Genomic DNA, 22,612 nt, shown 5'->3' on the forward strand with positions numbered 1-22,612 from the left:
TAAATGAAATAATATCTAGATGTATTAACAGCAGCTGTAAACTGATGAGGTGGTTGAGGTAATGCTTATAACAAGCATTCACACTAAAATGTGTGACTAAAATGGTTTTGGTTTTATCATCATCAGTCGAAGAAGATGTGATTGGCATGCATGCATTGTTTATTTTTCCCCCTGACAACATTAAAAAGTAACAACTGATTTCAGATGAGTAAAAGTGGGATAACTAGCAAACGAGTATCCTGAGAAGATGAGTCATTGTGTGCGCCATGTCTGTACATGAGTGAAAGTCAACATTGCTCCATGAATCCTATGTGGAAGGAAGCCATGAGGAGGAGAAGGAACATTTCAAATCTTGTTATTGGCCCAGCCAAGACATTTTGAAAATGTCACTGACTTTGCCAATTTTTGGGCCGATGTACCTCATTTAGTTGAAAAGAAGCATAAAGAATCAAAACAGATCTTACAGGGAGCTTACCCCTGTTGTCACAGTCTGTAGTCTGAGACTGTGTGTGAGAGAGAACACATAGAAAGAGGTGGCTATTATCAAAACCAATCCATACTGCTAATCTTGCATACGCAAAGATCAATGTTGGCTTGGCATGAGTCACTTAACACGTTAAGTGGTTATTAATGACAACAAGCATGTCACCGGTGTAATTAGCCCACAAAAAGGGCAAAGATAAGACGTATGCAATAGATTGTGATTATTGGATTTACTGGATTGGTATTGGCAGCATTCCTGACCATGTTTGAAATGGATCAGGACCTAGATGATATTCACATAAAATATACTTTCTGATGGTGGCAATTGTTGAGCTTTTGTGTGTGGAGGCCTCCATTTTTCTTGTCTGTCTCTACTAAGACAAAAAGTTAAAATATTGAAAAAAAATAATCAGAGGTACAGAGAGCACTACTTGGTCCTCTATAATGAGCTACCATGATTTGAAGTAACAGAATCATTACCAGGGAAAAGAGGTCATTTTTGTTGCTGTAACTTAACTTCCTAACCATGCTGGTCATAAAGCAAAAACCTTCTCAATTCTACTCTACAAAAAATACACAGAGTAGTTTTAGATGAAGCTAATGAGGCATCGGTGGTCTGGTTTGCTGATTTTCAGAGTGGATAAATGCTATGGCAATCACTCCAAAGTTGGTTTTCATACAGAACACACTTAATTGCCAAGATGAAGGTTTAAATGCTCTAAAACAACAAATAAACCTGACCTCCCCTTTTGAAGCCTCATGATTTGTCCAGCGTCATGTTGACATACTGCAAATGGAAGTTGCAACCAGGCAGGATGATACTAGCTGTCAATCACACTGGTGTCCAATCATATTAACACAGTAACTCCTCAGGAAAATGTTTACCAATGTCAGGACTCAAGTGAGAAGTATAGTAGATTCATTTTCCCATAGACTTCCATTCAAACAGAATTATTTTTGCAACCAGCACAGCAGCACTGCTGCCCCCATGGCCTCCAGACGGCTATGCCGATTTCTTTTAATGGTCTATGGAAGGAGCTCAGCATCTCCCGAAATTAAAACATACACATGAATGACAATAAATAATAATTATGCAAGTAACTGAAAACATAATAGTAAAACACTTAATTTAAAGTGCAACGATTTTGCACCAATTGTGTTCACTGTAGTCCCTTTAAGACCAGTATCATTTTAACTTGTACTTTTTTCATGAAAGACATTCAACACACACACACACACACACACATAACTGTCCAAGCCCCACATAGTGTGTGAGAGGAGACTATTGAAACTGAATGAGTTATTTATTATTCATCTTACTCTTAGTTATGTGAAGTTGATCACTTGTTGTGCCATTTTGCTGCTTCACTCTGTTGGAGCTAAAAGGTAATCATCTCAGCTGTTTTATAGGTTACCTTGTCATCTATAGTTTAAAAGCTGAAATACTTCCCCCATACTGCTTTTTAGATGCTTTGCTGGTGTGATCATCCCTTAATTTTCACAATAAAACAGCATCATTATCTTAGTATTCTGATGGATTCAAAGTGAATCTAAGGCCAAGCTGTGCTCACCATGCCCCCTGCTGGACTACATAGTAATTACTTCATACACTGTGATGCTTATCTAGGCTGAATATTTTCAAGATTTTAATGTTTGAACTTACCCCTAAAAGTTTTTAACAAATATCCAAATTAAAAGTGACAGCCCTAGTAGCAATGAGAGGATTGATTCCAATGTTTTTTTAACTTTATATGCATAAAACATCCATCTATCCATCTATCCATCTTCTACCACTTTATCCTCCACATATCAATCTCAGCTGACATGCGATAGATGGGGTACACTGTGCACAGTAGCCACATATAGAGACAAACAACCATCCACTCTCACATTCACACCTACGGTCAATTTAGAGTGTCCAATTTTATTAATCCTCATATGACATGTTTTTGGACTATGGGAGGAAGTCGTAGAAAATCCAAACACACATGTGGAGGACATGCAAACTCCATGCAGAAAGGTCCTTGTTCCAGGGTCGCAAACTCTTCTTGCTTGTTGCAAAGGCAAGAGTTGCATGAACCGTACACTGTAAGACATTTTTAGTCTGTTCAACTTGCAAACGGAAGTTCACCTGCTGCCTTAGAATTGCAATTCAACTCAACTTAAGCATTATCCTTGTTTTGACTAATAAACTCAAGTTAATAAAGTTGAGTAAAGTGCAGTGGTATAGTTATCTCAACATTCATCTATTAGTTATAAAGTTGATTCAACTTTCAATCGCTTTGTGGTTCAACTCTTTACAGCAAGTTCAAACAAATAAATATCCTATATTTACAGAGATGTAAAAGTCACTTTCTGCATTATAATAAATTACAATTTCAAGTTGATACAACTATTTTATATTGACACAACTTGTCCTATCAAGTTAAGAGAATTTAAATTTCATATTTGTTTTAATTTGAATGTCTATTTTATTTTGACTGATGCTATCAAGCTGAATGATTTGAAATAATCACAATCGACTCTTGCAGCTCTTGCAGTCATTTATTTAAACCACGTTAAACAGCAGCTTAAAAAACAGCAAACCACACCAAAGACAAGTTGTTAAGTATCATACATTTCCACATTATAATTTGGCCCAATGTGGTGTGGGTACTGGAGGTTCAGGCAGTATGTTGCTCCCATCAGCATGGCGAAGCCTGTGGGCACATCCTGTAGGTCATGAAGAATGATTGTCTCTTATACCACCACAGCCACGTTGAAGACTTTGAGAGCAAATGCACCGTGCAGAGATTCCTCATGTCCAATTAACAGTCCAACCTGCATTCCTCTCATCAAGGGTTTCTCCATGAGCCTGATGACGAAGATAAAAGACAATTAAAGTCTCATAAAGGAAAACATGTTTTTTTTCATTTTTATGAACGTCAAAATATACTGATAGAACAGTTGTGACATCTCATTATTTTATCAATACTTAAACATTTTACAGACATAACCCCCTTTAATACAGCCTATTGAGGGCCAGGTTGCTGCATCTTTCTTAAATTGTACTGTTTTGTATAACATGTACCGATGCTGAACAGTGGTTGAACCTTTATTCTGACAAGGTCTGCACTAATACTCAATCTCAAATAAGATTGAGATACAGTCTGACATTAGCCAGGCTAGTCCTCCATTTTATTACTGTAAATTTTGTGTAGAAGATTTTGTTAAATATGTTAAAGACTGACAGTTTCAGATTAGTCCTTGGTAGTTGGAATATTGTATATGTTTTAATTTTGGCAAAAAAAAAAATCTGTATAAAAGACTAGGGCTGCAAATAACAACTATTTTCAAAATTCTTGATTAATCGTTGTTTCATCAATAAAATGTCAGTAAACATTGAAAATGTTGATCAGTGTTCTTCAAACCTGGAAATTATATTCCCAGTGAATATTCACATTTAAGAAGCTGAAAAATCAGAAAACTTATTTTTTCTTATTTAAAGAAAAATACTCAAACCGATTAATCAATTATCAAAGTAGATAAAGATTAATTTATTAATCGAGTAATTTCTCCAGCCCTAGTAAATACATTGACTTACATCACACATCCTTATTACGTCTGACGAATCCTCAGCCAGATAGTGCGAACGACCAAGTAAGGCAGCTGTTCTTTTGTGTTGGTTTGTGTCCTACACAAAAAAGGCAAGAGTATGTAAATGCAATAGAATCCTCTATAATCATCTTATTTTGGTACATACTTATAAGAAATTAGATTTGTTTTCCTGAACAGTCCATACCTCCTGTTGAAGACACTGTAGAACACTGCTCAGGTTTGACCACCTCTTTGATGCCACCCCAGCTTTGTAGAGCTCCAACAGACTTGCCATTGTGGCATCTAGTCCTTCCAGAAATGACTCCAGCAGGTTTTTGGTGACAACTCTGTCGAACTCAGCACTCAGCTGAAACAAATGACAAAATACAGAAAAGGGGGCATGAGAGAAAGAAATTAGAGCTGCATAAAGCTTTATAAAGACAATGAAAATACATTAAAGGCTCCTTGCGCACTGAAGAATGGACAAAACTTACATTTCCACTTCATTAAATGCCCATTCTTGCAGATATCTGAAAATTGGGAAAAACATATATTAATTGTTTATCTGTAGGCATATTATACAAAATTATCAACACATTTACTTTTGTTTTATGCAGTTTTGCTGTTGGTGACGGAGACAATAGACTGATTTAAATTTTGTCCCATTATTTTTCTCATTTCAAAGCTCTTATCAACATAGAAAAGTGGATCAGCTTACTTTCTGCAAATGTTTTTTTTATTTTAAACAATATTGGCATATACTGTAGTGTAGGGCTGAATAATTAATACAAATGTTATTGAAATAGCAATACAGCTTACTGCAATTTCAAATTGCAGGAGACGCAATATTTGTTCAAGCCAAAATGTGTCAAAATATTATTTTAGATTAATTATTATTACACATCTTATTCAACGAAGAGACGTTACATAGCACATATACATACATGATATCAGACATACATTAGCCAGCCGCAGGTGAATATCTCTGTCACCCTGCATATTTTTGAGTTATTCCTCTTATTGTGAGAGCCGCACAATAATAAGAGAGGCTGTGTATCACCCTGCAGTGCTGTGAATAAAGTGCAGTTCTTCAACGCAGACAAAGTCCCGTGATTTAGTGTGTTGTTGCCGTAACGAGCTAACCCGAGCTAAAGGAGCTAGCGGTCTTTGGACGTATCCTTACTACGGTTTGGGGGGGTCTGCCAGCTTAGTTGATAACACTGCATACATCATTACTTGGATGTAGGGAGTTCAGCGAGAAATGATCCAGGCTGTGTTGGATACGCAGAGCCCGCTTGGAGACGGAGGAGAGCCATCCACTCAAAGCGTAACGTTCACCTACTACTCCTTCCGGTCTAGCTATATCCGGTGTGGTGTTGTAGTTTTTTTTAACGTTACTAGTTGTTGCAACAGTATGTGAAAAAACTACAAATTTTGCTCGGCCAAAAGGAACGTTGATCTCGCGATAAAAAAAATTGCCGCCGTTAAAATGAGGTTTGCTTTTACTCCGCTAATAACGTGTTTAACTGACAACACTGGTTTACATTGGAAAAAAAAAATAAAAAAATTAAACGAAGGTCTGACGCAAATGAAGGTCTCATCTCTCCGTCTAGCTAAAAACCAGACATTAAATATATATAAAAACGGACCTAATTGGTTAATGTTTTTGAATTATGTACTTTTTTAGAAAAGGCGCGGTTAAGGAAATGTGCCCACAATGAGTCTAACAAGGTCACGGTAGTTAGCTTATTATCGACTTCAATTAAGTTTTCAGCTACAGTTAAAAACTAAAATCTACATTCAAACATCGTTTTAAACAACATTAAGATTGATTTACACATACTTAATCAAAAGATATATATAAAAACTCACCTTCGGTAAGGTAAATCAGTAGGAAAGTTCCTCTCCTTTAGGGGTCCTGCTGCTCCAACTCGATGAGAAAATGAGTCCGCCTCTATTCACAGGTTGTTATCAGGTAGCGCTGCATATTATCCATCCGCCATGGAAAGTAGTCCTCTTTTGTTTACCACTTTTTTCTATATTTATAGATTATAGATTCATAATTGTGAACACAAAACTTAGCTGTATGTGCAGACAGGTTATTTTATATACCTTTAAACTTTGCCATGGTTTAAAGACGATTTTCTTTCAAGATTAAAAGTAATAGCTGCTTTTTTTTTCCATCTTGCCACCTGCCATCCCCCCTCACCCCTGCTCAATGAAAGCCCGCCCTTTTCACCACCCACGCACAATTTAATCATAACTCAGAAATTCTAGTTAAGTGAACACATCAAGATCCGCCTAAGGTGTCAAATTGTCAACACAACATAGAACTTAAAGTTTAAATTCAGAAAACGTGCACACTTAAGTTTAAAATCCAAAACTTGTCAGAGCTCTTTGAGTTAAATACAAGTATTAATTTGATATAACTAAAAGGGGCTGTAGCGTTTTACAGTGTATGAATATGAATATACATATACATGAAAATATATGAATATACATATATATAAATCTGATGCTGAGCATATCATTATGGATATTGCTGACAATTGGGAGTTGACAGAGCTGTGTGGTGGGTTGGCAATACATAACAAACATACAACACTAAAAAAAATAAAGCAACTGAAAGAACAAAATCGATGAAATTAAAAGTTTAACTTTGCAAGCTGACAGCACAGTGGAAAATACAAAAGGCTGAAACTGTAGAGAAAAGGTCTGCAGTCTCCGATATCATGTGCAATATATACATAGCATATATATATATATATATATATGTATATACATATATATATATATATATATGCAACTGAGAACCCACACATGAACACATGAAACACATGGCCCCAGCTGCACACTTATTATCTAGTAACTCAAGAAGGGTTTTTTCCCTTTTGTTTCAAAGGGGGTAATTATTGCTATTGAGGGTAGTTATTAGGGGAAGTAAAGTTGGTATTTAAAATGCCTATTCTGCCATTGTTTAGTACTAATAACACATTTCAGGGGTTTAACAGAGTAGTTACAAGAGGAAGGAAAGAGGCGGGGAGGGGGAGATAAGTAGAAACCAGAAAAGAAATTGCAAGGAGAGGCCAAAGAGCTAAAGGAAATGGTTATTAACATCTTTCCACTACGTACATCACAGATAAACATGTTTATTTTTGTGTGCTCTCTTATTTATTTCAAATGTGTTACTTTATCCTATAGTTTTCTGAGGAAAACTGTTAACTGTTGTTCTCCAGAGGTCACCATTCATAGTCAATCCAATAATATTGATGCTAATAAAAGTGAAGATGAATAAATTAAAACAATGAACACATTTATAATATTATCTTTAAGTCAATTACAGACATCAATCCTCTTTATACTGCTTCAGGTGTTGCATTATATGATTTCATGCACTGTGCAATGTGGACACGAATGGGGGGCGGGGGTGAAAGATAGAGAGAGAGAGAGAGAGAGAGAGAGAGAAACAGAGTGCTTGAGAGAAAAAGGACACAAGACAGAGAAAGTCCATTAACACACTTGTAAATGAGTGTCATCTATTTACCCCATGCTGGGCCTCTCGAATTACCGACTGTGTTCAGGATGCAGATTGCAGATGGCAATTAAAGATGAACGGTGTGCACAGAAACACACTGGAGAGATGTGCACACAAATGCATGCACTAATGCAAGCTTGCACACACTCTCCCTGAAGCAGCAACTTGGTGCAGATCTACTGATCTCCATAGCAACATTCACTGCCGTGGGCGATGGTGACATCATGAAGACTGATTGTCATAAGGAGGAAAAGAAAATACAGTACAGTAGAAAGAGGGCAACAGCAATATACAGAGGCTAAAGTGCCAGAGTGCTATTCATTACTGATCCTGGCCTCCGTCTTTTAATAATGAAGAGCTGATATGCTGTGTATGAACTGTGGTGGGCCGTTGCTGGTCAACCAATACTTGTCACCAGTGAGGATGGGTAAAGTGGCTTATGTAATGTAATGCAGATAATGTATACTAAGACAGTTCAAATGCTAAGTACGGTCCCTCTCCTCCCATCCTCCACTTCTCCAGTCTCCGGTCTGACTACCTTCTCACAACCCTTTCTTGTCTGTCTTCACACCACTGACTGATCTCCCTCTTTTTCTGCTGGCTCTTTTACCCCTCAATCAACACTAAAGCTTGGTGTGGTGTGATAAGGAACTTCAGAGTCCAAATGCAGCCACTCGGCTGCCGGAAACATCAGAGCCCTGGAGTTTGGAGTCCTGTCTTGTCCTCTTATTTCCTCTCTCAAGTCTGCCTAGTTTTTCGGGACTTGTTTTTCTTCATTTTCCTGTTATGTAAGACCGACAGAAGTAGAGCATGCTTCAAAGTGAATGGCAAGGCCATTTTTTCCCCTGCTCGCTTTGCTGTTCATGCATGTCATTCCAGTGCCAGCTCCCTCCTCCCTTTCCCTTCCATTTCTCTAGTCTTTCTTTCATCACATATCCATCCTTTCTAATTGCTGTCCAGCCATCTCTTTCTGCAAAATAGGCCAGTTACTCAGTTTCCACTGCGTTCTATGTATGAGGTCTACACTCACTTGTCACTTTATTAGAAACACAGCAGGACACCCAACAGAGTGTTATATAGTCTTCGGAGCACTACAGTTACTGTTATGAGTTACTGTTGACTATTTAAAACTAATCTGGCTATTCTCCTCTAACCTCAGGTATCAGCAAGGCCCAGAGAAATGCAGCTCACTGGAAATTCACTCTCCTTCAGACAATTCTCTTTAAAGGCGACATAGACCGGAAGCTCCAATTAACGCTGCTTTTATGTGTGTATCTGCGTCATTACCTCGTTTATGAAACCCTAAAGTTTCAAAACAAACAGTTCAGCCACTACTGAGAAAATAGGGTTTTATTGTTTTACTGGGCTCTGCGAAGCCGAAAGGCACTTCTGTTTGTTGATGTTGTCATCAGTAAACCTCACCACTCTTCTCACCACTGTAGCTCTTCCTGGTGCAGGCACTAGTCCGGGGCACATCTGGTTGCGTACATTCAACCGCAAAAGAAGAAGAACTACTCTCATTGTAGCTGCTGAGATGCAGAGCATCCACCGTGCCAGAGGGGGAGCTGCGTATCTGAGAGCTGACGTGCTAATTACATCACTTCCGGGTACCTGGCCAATCACAGGACAGTGGGCGTCAGTGAGGAGATATTTCAATCGGCTCATTTGGGAGGATGTTCACCATGAAAACAAGTTAATATATGTAAGTAGACCTCCATAACTAACATGTATGTGTGATACGAGCATTCGATGTCACCTTTAAACTTTAAAGATGTTTGTGTGTGGAAATCCTTGTAGATCAGCAGTTTCTGAAATATTCAGACTAGTCTGTCTGGTACCAACAATCATGCCACATTCAAAACCACTTCAATCACCTTTCTGTCTCATCCTGATGCTCAGTTTGAACTTCATGTCTTCACTTCTGACCATGTCTACGTACTGAAATGCTGGCATGTGATTGATTAGATATTTGAATTAACAAGCAGTTGAACAGGTGTAACTTCTATAAAATGGCTAATGAGTGTATAACACATTGACATAGTCTTCCTGGTTCCTCCAGAAGTAAAACAGGAGATGGGAATGTATTGAATAGCCAACATGGGGCGCCTTTGCTTGTTGCAAAAGTAACTCTGTTTAAATAGAAGTCTATGGGAAAATGATGTTGGCAAAGCTTTTCCTGAAGAGTTAAAGGTCTCAGTCTCATTTCAGTTCTCCTTCAAAAGCACATGCCAATTTTGTAAATGATGTTCCCATTTACAGGAATAGACTGCAAAATTGGAGTGGACACCATTGTGATTGGCAGCTGGTTTTGTTCAAAAGGTGTCAAGTTGTACCCCAGAACTTGTGTTTGCAAAAACATATTACTTGCCAAATAGGAGTTCAGATTGTTATGGGTGATGTAACGAGTTGCTATGATAATATCCCCTTACCTTGTCATTGCCACCTTGTTTAAACTGAGGCAGCAGTGATTGGTGAAAAAAGATAAAAGGCGGTTTCTGGAAGCAGTGATCCTCTGTAAAAGGAGATGGGTCACATTACATCTATGTCTTGTGGCTGTCTGCCCTTGTTGTATCAAATAAAGAGTGATACAGGAATGACTCACATGCTCCTTCTCTTTGATTACCCGTCAGTGAACCTGAGCATCAGAGGCAGACAAGGTAAAAGCTACCATTACCTAAATCGTCTCTCTTTAAAGACATCCCTTGGCTTACAGGGTGGAGAGCCACTTATTGGTGACTGATTTAACACAATCGCCTGGGCCCTCCCATAATAGTTGCATTAGAAATGCTGGCAAATACACACTCAGGCACAAGGCACAAGGCTAATGTAACAAGATGAACTCAGGACAAAAAGCATTACAGAGAAACAAAACAATTCACCAACTTTCACTGCATGGCAAGACCAACAGTGTGATTCATGGATTATGTAAGACATATACCATATATACACTATGCCTCTATGTGTTATGAGTTAAATGGTCTGTATTTATATAGCGCTTGATGACCACTCAAATCTGCTTTACACTACAGTGTTTGCCATTTACCCATTCACTTACACACAGTGCATCTATGTGTAACACATTTTCTATCACTCATCTTTCATACCAATTCACACACACAGCCGTCAGGAGCAAGGGGTTAAGTGTCTTGCCCAAGGAAACATTGGCATGAAGACTAGCCGGGAATCCAACCCATAACCTTTGAGTTGAAAGACGACTCACTCTACCACTGAGCTACTGTCGCCCCAGGTGTCGCCCCAGGTGACAGTGCCGTAAGTCTGCATTCGTCAAATATGTAGAAATGTTTGCAAATTCTGCAAAACTAGGACCCAAATTCAGGGATATGTTTTAAACAAAACATAGCCTTAAATAATGATAACAATAGAAAAAACTAAAACAGCTCCTGGAGAGCACAGAGACTAAATACAGATGGTATAAACCTAATGAGACATATCGCATAAATCACATCAGGCAATCACAAAGGCAGAAAAAAGAAAACAGAAAAACAAATAACTCAAAGCACAGTTCAACCATAATCAGATGTCCAAATTGTCCAAGGTTCATGACAATCTCCATGCAATGCTCATTTCATATATTCCCTGTTTCCTGGACTTTTTATTACGTTTCATTAAACATGCAAAGGGCAGATAAAAAGTGAGAATGTTTGATAAAAAGTAAAAGTGCTGTGGAGAGAACACAGGGAAGAAACATCAATGAATGGGTAACATCACTCATTAATTTTTTCAGATTTTTCTTAATTTACCCTCTCTGTTCCTGATTCTGGTGCTGATAAAGTCCATTAAAACCAGCAGTGCTGGACACACAGTGGAAACTGCAGCCACTTTAAGACGGTGCCTGAGGGCTTGACGTCAGCTTGGTGCTTCTGAGAAAAATAACCGGCTCCTTATGAATCGAGCCTGGGTTTACAGTATTTCACTGTAAAATTACTGGCTGCAAGTAGCTTTTAAACTGACACAGCAAATGACTGTGTGTATTTTTACAGTAAATTACTGTGTGTCTTAGGTACTGCACATTCACAATAACACCAACAAATTTTGTATATCACAGTAAAAGGCTTATGAAATAATGCTGCCATTTATTGTGAAATTTATTGTTAAAGCCTGTGAAATCCTGGAAATAATTTACAGTGTTTGGTGGGCCAAAAATACTGAGCAATATATTTTGTGCAAAAGTATTAAAAATGAGAAAAAGTGAGTAAACAAAGTAAACAAAGAAATAAGTTATATGTAATCTGTGCACACAATAAAAAAGTAAGTTAAAAAAGTATAAAATTCTACAAAATACAAGAAAATAAAATTATAGTATACGCATTGCAGCATTTTATGGTCATATACTGCATATTTTACAGTTATCACACCTGTTTAGACATATTGTGCATGGCAGGTATTCACATTATCGCGATACAGATCTTATAAATCAGTAAATTATGATAATTTACCACAATAAACTGATTAAATCAAACAGTGCGTTTAGCTTGTAGGATAATGTTTAAGAAAGTGGTTAATTGTGGGTTTACACACAATAATGAGTTTAGGGGAATCTGCAAGAGTTTTGCATCCTATCAGCTTTTTATCCACATGTATTGCATTTTTGGGGCAACACAATTATATTTTTGGAAAAAAATTCTACATACATGCAATACATGCTTAAGAGTTTATAATTATTTTAATGGGATTTAAAGACATTTCTTTAAATTACGTCATTTTTACAGAAAACCTTTTAAAAACAAAAAAGAAAATGTTCTGTTTCTGTCACAGAAACATTTTACAAATCTGAAGCAAAGCAACATATGTTACATCTCAAAACAAGCATGAAAATGATATTGATATTTATTGAACAATTGTAACATTGATATTGAGGAAAGTTATATTGCAATATGTATTGCTATGGAATTATCGCTCAGGCCCAAGGTTCACACTTTTCTAGAATTTTCTCACAAGCCTCACTGCTGTGGTGAGCTATGTGGAGGCAGCAATAAACAAGCAGCTGAATGCGATGCACAGCGGGCCGTTGTGTCAGTCTTCACTGCCCGCTATGTGGTCCTGTGTCTGTCTCTCCCTCTGTGCATTTTCTCATTCCCTGCTTTTCTCCCTCTCCCTTCACTGTGAGGCTCGTGTAGAGGCCCGTGTTAGTTCATTTATCATACTGCACACTCCTGCTCTCAGCCCCGTAGACTCAGTGATTAATGACGACCGTTCACACACTTAAACATTTAGCTTTGTTTCGCTGACATACTAGTTACCATACTGGTCACCATGGGTTACTTAACTGCTAGGTCACTACGGGACTGCACCAAATTGAATGACGACACAGGGAATCAGTTGCTTGTATTTGCAGCATGACCTTTAAGGGCTGGTGGATTTCAATGGATTTTTTAGAAACAACATATTTCCCGCTCAGAGAGCCAAATGACGGACCTCTTTATCTTGGCAGTCCTCAAAAATATAATTACATGCATTTGACGTGCTCTCTCTCTGTTTTTTGGTATATGTAATGTGACCATCAAAGAACAGTGGATTCTGCTTTAAATGGATATCATTTTGAATCACGAGACACAAAAATCAAAACATGTTAGTACAGATGAGATGTTGAATTGGAAAGGAAAGAGTGAGTGAGTCACAATGTGAGCGAGAGAGAAAACGGACAGAGAGTAATTCAGTGGAGTGAGAAGAGAAGAGAAGAGAAGAGAAGAGAAGAGAAGAGAAGAACCACTTCACCCAATTTAGGGAAGTCAGATCCCCAATGATGAATCCTTAAATCTTCATGCAGGGTCAACAGGAGAGGCAGTGATGATGAAAGAGAGGTGAGGGATAAAGGAACAAACCGCAAACTTGAAGGTGATAGCAAGAACACGGACAAGACTTTAAGCACAGAGACAGTCATAAATCATATATGAGTTTGTCTAAAACACTGAAAAAATCAGCAGTGTCAGCATCTGTCAGTGTCAGTCGATTACAGATGGTTGCGCACTGACAATGTTCAGTCAGAACATGAGTGCAATGACTGGGTTTGTGTCTCTTCACAGCCTATTTTAAAATCAAGTAGGTTTAAGAGTCCTGCTCTCTGGAATAATGGATTCTAATTCCTTTCCACTAGAGTGCACCCATCCGCTGGCTTTGGGGGACAGTAAAATCCTCTATCAGTTACAATTATCCCACGGTTAGTGAGGACTGCGTGTGTGTATGTCGTATCCAGCACAGGAATTGTGGGGGTGTATGAATATCAGTGTGTGTATGTTTGTGTGTGACAGAGAGAGCTATAGAAAAACAGAGAGGTGCTCAAAGTGGAGTGCTGCGTAAGCATTCAGTTGAATCTCTCCACCCTCTGGGACTGCAAATCCATGACAAATGATCCTGAGGGAATCATCATCGAGTCAGTGACTGAATATGCATGTATATGTGTGTACATGTCTTTATTAGGCTGTGAGGATGGATTTTGGTCCAAACCTTTGGACATTATTTTAGCAGGTCCTCACGGTAAAAAGCTTTTTGAGGTTGAAGGGTTAGGGGTAGAATAGATATAGGTAAAGGTTTCGGGATTAGAGGCTTGGGTATATGAATTATATATATGATTGTCCACAGAAGTATAGAGAGACAAGTGTGTATGTGTGTTTTCTGGCATAAACACTGACCTTGTCATGAGACCCAAACCTGGTCCTAATGAGGCTGAACCTAATTTCTGAAGAACTGGTTAAATGTAGGGCTAATATTTGAATATGTGAGATAATGTGTATTTTAAATGTGTTGTATGACATGTAATATGTCACATAATATAAGTGTGCACATTCCTCCCTAGCAGAAAGAGCCATATTCAAACCCTGCAATATGAATCATCCTCCTGTTCTGGAATAAGTGCAAGTGGACTGCACCAACTCACCACTGGGGGACACTATTAAATCTGGCACATAAAAAAAACTTGGATGGCTGACAAAATCCAAGCCATCTTACACAACCTTGATTTGGTCTCCTTTGGAAGCTACAGAGAAAATGTCAAGTTGGCCAAAAGTAATATTTGAAGGCCTGCTCTCCACATTTGCACAGTCACACATCCCTGGGGACTCATGAAGCCCTGTATAGCCTTGTCCATGTGATGAGAGCAGCACCACACACACACACACACACACACACAAACACACACACACACCCTGTTGGTGGATTTGTGGTTCGGTGAAGATCTGGAGCTGAGGGATTTTGGGTCATTGGGCAGAGACGTGCAACAAGACCTAAGAAGACGGGATACTCTTGACAAGACAACCCTCCTCTGAGACAAACAAACACCCTCTGATACTGCTGTCTCCTTTTCCGTCTTCCCGTCCTTATCTCTGAGACTCCTCTAGCATGACCACTCTGATGCCATCAGTCTTTTGCTTTCAATTTCATGGACTTCAGCACTCTTCACTCAGCACCATCCAGTTATTTTCCTTTACATCCCAACTACGTGTCCTCTGGGAGAGTTTATGTAACATATGTTTTTTATTTATGTCTCTGCTAGTGTCTAGTGTGTAAAGTCGGCTCTGATGGCGATGTCTGAAAAGCTGCACTGGTTGCAGCAGCAGCAGCAGCAGAGGAGATAAAGTTAGTCTATGTGTAGCAGTGTGGCAGATTTATGGCTCTGATTTTACTGCCCATCCACTGGCCTCCACTGGATCCCATCTCTCCTACTGCTCTCTCTCTCTCTCTCTCTCCATGACCAGCCTCTCTTCTGGCTTCCATAAATCTGCCATGTTGCTCAATAAACCTGCTTAGGGCATGCCTCAACAAATATTAAGGAAGAGGAGAATAAATAAATAAGCTAAATAAAAGAGAAAATCTTGTCTCGTTGGAGAGACAACTTTTCTGGCCACAAAATGGAGACCGCTTGTAAAATATTTACCCCAGTGTATTTGTGCCTTTGTAACTCTGCAGGTGTAGTCTATGGGGACACACTATATGACATCAACTGCACATTTTCTTCCCTTTTTTTGTAGTATTGTAGTAAAGCCCCAGAGTACCATCATTTTAGAAGAGAGTGACACTTGCAGATCAGTCATTGGGAGTGCTAGTGTGTGAAAATGACTGTGGAATGAATTATGTGGTGCAAAGTTGTGAGTATAAAAGCAGCCATTATGATGCCTCCTTGATCATTTTCATTTAGACTTAAAGGAACGGTCTGCCAGTAATGCAGACATGTGTTAAGTCATAAAATGGCCACATTTGCACACGTACCCTACTATACCATGATGAATCAGAGATTAAGGAAACATGTTCAGTTGTAATACTAGCATCACTGATAACAATGGTACAGCCAGTATACAATTTATAGATACACAGTGGTGGGTGAAGTAAGCTATGGCTTCTGCATTAACACCACCGATCGATCATGTTTCTGATCTCCTTCGTGTGCACTTTTCACAGCGATCGTTTGGAGAAAAGAAGGAAATTATTTCAAGAGGAAGACCTACACCAAAGAGGTACATCATTTACGGTAGTTTGAGTGTTAATGATAAGTTTATAACATTTTTTAGAAGTGGTGAGGACAAAACTGTTGATCATAAATAGTACCGGGGACGTGTTCCCCGCGTAGCTGACGCCTATGCTTATGTAGAAGCTTGTTTTTGTGTCATATAGTGGCTTGTGAAATTGCGGTTGCTGAGTGACATAACGGAAGATGTGGTGGTAATGATGCAGTAGCCTATAGATGCGCAGTGGTGTGCGTGTGCGCTATGGTTGTTGCAGATCAACTGTCTTGTGAATATAGTCGCGTGTTTGTGCATGTTTTTTTTTTTTTTTTTACTGAAGGCCCTGACTGAAACCCCACGGTACGCTACTGTAGATACAATATGTGACATTTCTGCATAAAAAAATCTAATCTGATGAGAAGCTACGTTACATATTTTCATGAGGAGTGGACTACTAAAGCTAAAACATTTCCTATTCAAGGTAATAACGTGCACTTTTCCATCGATGCTGTAACTCCTGGGACAAACCCCCTATGAAACATCAAAGTGAGGAAGGAAGTATTTGGTGGCACTAGTTAGCCAGTGTGTTGTATTTCTTTATTTCTTTATTTATTTTTTAAATCATTGTCCATTGCAGTGCGTTCTGCCGCTGATGCTCTCACCATGAAACACAAACGCACAGAGCATCAGTAACTGTATAGTGTGTGTTTGTTCAAATTTTATGTTATAGTCAATAACGCAGCTAGAGGTGAGACAATTAGTTGTATCACTGTTGATGTCTTAAGGCCTTTAGAGAAACGTCAAATTAGCAATTTAGGAGTTTAAAATATATGCATATTTTTCATGTATTTATTATTAAACTGTCCCCTTCATCAACCAACACACACTCACATAGCTGACATAAGACAGAGGAGGCTTTAAATAACTGTGAGCCAACCCCTTCTTCAAAATCGAGTGGAATCAAGATACAGACGACACATATAGCAGAAGCCTCCACTGTGCAACCTCTTCATGCATAAGAATGCCGACATGTGAGGTTGTGCTTGTCAGTTTATCAAGAGCAGCAATTTTTCACTCTTGATCAGCCAACCGTGAAGGTATTTTAAATGAACTGTACCTGGGTTCCAACTGCATCAGTAGCGTCGGATAGAAGACAAAAGGTAGTTGCTCAGTGAATCATCGTACCCCCTTTGTCTCTGTCCTCACCCCTTCTCTTTCTGTCACATACTCAATCCAGTCCCTCTCTGCTTCCCAGACCTCTCAGTCTTATCCCATTGGCTTCACCATGACAGACACATTAGCCATTCACAGAGCGGCACACACCATGTGGACTGCAGACTGTGCCCAGAAATCAAGCAATATGCTGTCACAGAAAAAACGACACCAAACAAAACAAATAAACACAACCACATGCATATGGCCACTCACGCACGTATGCACACGCGGTAGGCCCAACGTGACCCCGAGTCAATGAAGACAAACAATGCCAACAGAAAGCGGCTGCCTCTCCATGTGGCGAGTCAGTGTATGGAACTCTGGCACCATATGGGCTCTCCATTGTTGACAAAACAGCCTTAGGGACATCAGCACTGTCCATTTGCATATATAGGAAACACTTACAGTCTTTTTTTTTTCAGTTTTGGTTTCTTCAGCAAATAATAGTGCAGTCATCAATTTGCATTCATTGCCTAGTTGTGTGTTGAACATGAACATTTCATTTTCACTTTCTGTCTTTTGGACAAACAAACAGAAGTGATTGCAGCAAGAGGAAATCCCATGATGCTCTTACCTAGCTGCAGCTCCATATTGCTAATCTTGTTTTCCGAGGGAAACAGGATCTTTGGTGGCTTGTCAGTCAAAGGAGCTGAAAAAGAGAAAAGACAATTTGAATATTATATGAGACAAACCAACAAAAGCTGAAGAAGAACAGTTACAAATCCAGTGTCTTTGTTCCCATATCCTCCTCTTCTACTTAAACCCCTCAGATTTAAACGTATATGTTTGCTGAAACCACAAACTATATCTCCTACCCTGTACGAAAAACAAATAGATGACACTCCTTGGTTCTTGCATCTTTACAGACACATGAGTCTCCAGTGTCTATAAATCTTGGTTTCTATTTGTCTGACCTACTTCTAATCATAAGAACAAGACTATTTAATTTGCATGAGTGCTATGGTATTTTCAGAGCCGTCATGGAGTGTGTGTGTTTGAGGGAGAGGGAGTAGCTGATTCGCTAATGATGCTAATCAACCATATAGTGGATGTCAGACCTGCAGCAGAACTCACTCCCTTAGGGAAATGCAGCAGTTTCACTGTTGAAAAACGTGTTTGTGTGAGGGATTGTGCTCTTTTGGGTTAAAGGGTAAAGAAACCAGAGACTGGGTCTTGTATGTACATGACAGAGCAGTAACACAAGGAGGGAGACATGGAAAAGCTGTGACCTAGGAGGTAACCAACATCCTGAAGGTGACAACAGACAGAGAGCAAGGGAGAAACAGCAGGGCAACGACCACTGAACAACAACTTAGAGACATGCTATTGTGATGGAAATATTCTCTATGATAATTAGACAGTGGCACACTGGACTATACAGCAGACCACAGCAGTCAAATAAATACAGGGGCGTTGTCATGACGTCACAAGGAAGTTATACATATAGACTGGTTGCTGTATAAAAATGAACATATCCGGTTTGAGAGAATTGGACATACAGTAAGTAGCAGTTAGCCACCAGGGGGCGACTCCAGTAGTTGTAAAAATGACTTCATTTGAATGAAAGCCTACCTAATTTCTAACACAATAGACATTTTCCTGAAGAGTGAATGATTGAACTGACACAGTTTCAGGTCATCTTCAGTAGGACATGATGTTAAATGATGTTCCCATTTAAAGGAAAACAGATGATAAACAGGGTGATTGACTGTCAATCAGGGTGATTGACAGCTAGTATCAACCAATAAGTGGTAAGAGGTGATGACTCTGATCAGATCACAAACCACAAGGTACTGTACACATTCTTTCCTTATCACTTTGCGTTTGGTGTATTTGGTGATTCAACCCGACCTTTATTGCTTTGCAATTTCACCACAAGGAAAAATGGTGGATGTTCATATCATGATAACTGACAATTTTCTGCTAGAAAGCACTACAAGTCAAGAGATAAAAAAAATGGAGTTTATCGGAATAAAATAGGTTAGACATATGGTGGAGTGTTTTGGACTTTAAAGAAAACATCTCTCTGTGTGGTGAGTGTATTTGTTGAAGGTAATAACCCTATGAATTACATTTTACATAAGGTGAGATAGGAAGGGTACAACCTTGACTGCATGTGTGCGTAGCAGCACAAAAACAAAAGACAAGCGAGCGCAGATAATGTATACAATCAGCACACAGCGAAGCAAGCAATAAAATCTGCACTTCTTGAACCATCTGTGAAAAAGAAAAAAACAACAACGTTTTTATCACATAAGAACAGCAGACCTTTCAGGCACGTCTAATTATTAAGCGGTGAATTTGCACAGGCAGCTAATTCAGACCAGTTTGAAGCCGGGCGCTTTCATTAAGCTGTTTCCTTAGAGTGTCCTCACAAGCCCTCTTCTTTTGGCTTTATTATAAGACTTCTTTAACAAGCTGTTTGAAAGCCCTGCTCTGTGTTAGTGTCTGTATTCAGGAGAAACAAGCCATGGTGATGTGCTCGTGACTCATTCTGCACAAAGAGTGTGGTCTTGTCTGGAGTGTATGTGTGGGGTCGTCTTTAATAATTACTCAAGCTGTCAGAGGGATGTGTTCATGTGAGGTGATGCACATCCAAGTGTTAACATGTATGACGTGCACGTCAGCATAGTGGGTTTTGATCAGATGTCCTGTAGCACCTGCTGCTATGTAAATACTAACAGAGAAGCACAGTGACATCTTTGAGAGGGGCGGTCACAGGCTTTTAGGCACAACTGTTTGCACTGTTAATAGGTAATCACACAGCACAAATTACACTAGATACTGATACAATTTTAATTACATATCAAACTGCTATACATAATTACACAATGGGTGATCCTATACCTAATTATGCACTAAGCAAACAAATGAGGACAAGCTGTGGATGGGAGTCAAGAGGGGAAGCAGATGTGGTAAGGAGAGCACAGATAGGAGGCAGACATCAGTCGAGACGCAGCACTGTTGAAATAGAAAAGAATAAAACAGGAGGGAAAATGGAAAGGGAAATTTATAAAGCTAAAGTGAAGCAGTCACGAAACATGCTCCCCCTCATTTTGGCATGCCACGCTTGCCTCTGAAAATCTCATTATCTTAATTACCACTCCTTTATGGAAAATACATCAATTATCATGGTTCCAAGTGGTGTGGTGATGATGGGGGGAGGGTATTTGAAATGTGAAGGATTGTGTGAGCAACTCCTGACAATGGCAAGAGTCTCTGCGTTTCGTTAGCAGGCAAAGTCTCAAAACTAAGCAATGGCAGACAAAACAGGTAATTAAACATGCAAATGTATTTGGTGGGCTGTTTTGTTTTTCCTATTTCTAAATAAATATATAGATTTCCAAAGTTGAGGCTCCCCCAACTGTAATTCAAAAAGACTTGGATCAAAGAATAAGACTGATTCTTAACCAATGTTTTGTTATGACAGTATTACGATCAATTCAAGGGTCCTTCTAAATGGTCAGTTTGCTGGGGGATCAAACCACCAACCCTGAAACGAATGGTCAGTCCTTTCCACCTGGGAACATAACCCCCCACACAATCAAATTTTGCAGATAAATTATCACCGTATTAAATGATGCAGAAACTGAAACTTTGCTTATAGACCGTGGAGAAAGTTCTCTGTGTTCATGCTCTGGAAAGTGTTTCTTAATTGGCACTGTGCAGATATGACAAGGTATGACAGTGTTCTTTGCAGAGGACCAGGAACACTAGGTGGATATGCTTGTGCAAGCATACGATATGAGCAGTGATTCAGCATAAAACTCTGATGTTCAAGTATCCACATGGCAGAAACGTTCTCTACAACCAACTAGGCCAAATTAATTTCCGGAGGTGACATGTGACAGTGGAGCTGCAATCCTTTATGTGGTGATGGATGCGACCGGGTTGGTATATAAGTTCCAGTGTGACACCTCTATCGCCCCCCTGTGGACTTCAGAGTAATTACCAAAAGCTGCTGTCCTGAATGAACTACTTTTGTCAGTTGCAGTCACAGGTAGATTGGTACATACAGGCACATAGTCAGGCAGTTGGTTAGGGGACGGCTGTTTGTGGAGCATGTACTCTCAATATCGGATGATTTTGTGAGAAGCTAAAATTGTGATTGTGAAAAAAGTATGATTGATACTGAGGGGCCAGGTTTCTTTTTCAGTGTGGACTCCTTGCTTTACTTAAGCTGTGATGCAAAATGCATCATCCTGTGTGAACTGCTATGCTGAGAAATACAGAGAGAGTCATGTGGAGCAGACCGACTTAATTAGTACTGTGTGAACTCATTTGGCAAAGGTTTGAATGTAACAAACATTTGTTTGTATTCAAAAGTGAGGCACGACAGCTTTACAGAAGTTGTGACATATGGAGTGGGAAATGATTGTGCCTTTGCTTATGAATAATTGTATGAAAATGTAGGATGTAGTGAGTGTAACATTTAAAGCAGCTGCATAACTGCATTTGTGTTTTCAAAGCCCGAGAGCGTTTGACACATGAGAGCTGGTATAAAATAACTACACTACTTCACCATGAGTAGGTTTGGAGCACTGCTGAGGGGAGACTAAGTCAAACTTTGTGTGCATGGAGTGTGTGTGTGTGTGTGTGTGTGTGTCCGCCCCTTTTGCAGGCCTAAATGGATGCATTAATACAGGGTAGAACTCTGTGGATATAGGCTTTGTGATCAGTCATCCACAATCCCATTTATGCTTGGTGGCGGAAAAGCTCACTGGACTTTCCTGATGGATCATTCTGGTTGACTGACTGTAGGGAAACAGCAAATTAATGAATTAAGGATGGAGCTGAGATATTTGGATCACTGCGCTTTTTCAGTTTATTGTCTCATTTGTTGGGGTCACTTTTGGGGATTTGGAAAAAAAAATGCAGGCAAACTGGTAACAAAGGTAAAAGCAAGACTTTTTTCCAAATGGGTGGATATGAACTGCATGCCATATGGGCACACAAATGAGCACGGCACTTAAGTAGACACAGTTTGAGACATTCACACACATCCATGCATGGACAGACAAAGGATGAGACCTGAGGCCTGTACTGGTTTGAGGAAATTGACTCCCCAAACATTTATGGTATTTCACCGACAAAGGCAGTCAAGCATTGAAGAAACGGGGAATGAAAAAAAAATGGAGGAAGACTTGAGCAAACACAAAAGTCCTTGTGAGGATTGCTAAGCTTGACTAGATAAGTCTCAGTTCTCCTCTATGACTGGCAAACTCCTGTGTTGTACGGCAGGAGATCACCATATATTAACAGTGACCTTCGTCTGTACTGTTGTCACCTTTGAGTCAGTTTCATTACATAGTTGATGGTGCAATAACTGTCCTGTATGATTCCCTTA

At 39.3% G+C, this 22,612-nt stretch overlaps 1 protein-coding gene and 1 long non-coding RNA gene across 7 annotated transcripts in view; both read right to left on the minus strand.

Annotated features, from left to right (window-relative positions):
* il1rapl1a (interleukin 1 receptor accessory protein-like 1a) overlaps positions 1-22,612 on the minus strand; it is a 172,420-nt gene that overhangs the window by 42,584 nt on the left and 107,224 nt on the right. For all 5 annotated transcript variants that reach the window (XM_058623087.1, XM_058623085.1, XM_058623083.1 and 2 more), the window contains exon 6: positions 17,840-17,914. In XM_058623087.1, coding sequence (XP_058479070.1) covers positions 17,840-17,914 — 75 coding nt within the window. The remainder of the gene's footprint in view (positions 1-17,839; positions 17,915-22,612) is intronic.
* LOC131455453 (uncharacterized) lies at positions 3,014-6,207 on the minus strand. Of its 2 annotated transcripts, XR_009239804.1 has the most exons (6): positions 6,172-6,186; positions 5,932-6,095; positions 4,554-4,589; positions 4,265-4,426; positions 4,067-4,156; positions 3,014-3,337 (listed from the first exon to the last, which is right to left on the minus strand). It is a non-coding gene; the product is annotated as an uncharacterized LOC131455453 (long non-coding RNA). The 2 variants fall into 2 exon arrangements; XR_009239803.1 differs by having other exon boundaries at positions 5,932-6,207.

Source organism: Solea solea, chromosome 2 (genome assembly GCF_958295425.1).
Source record: "Solea solea chromosome 2, fSolSol10.1, whole genome shotgun sequence".
NCBI lineage: Eukaryota > Metazoa > Chordata > Actinopteri > Pleuronectiformes > Soleidae > Solea > Solea solea.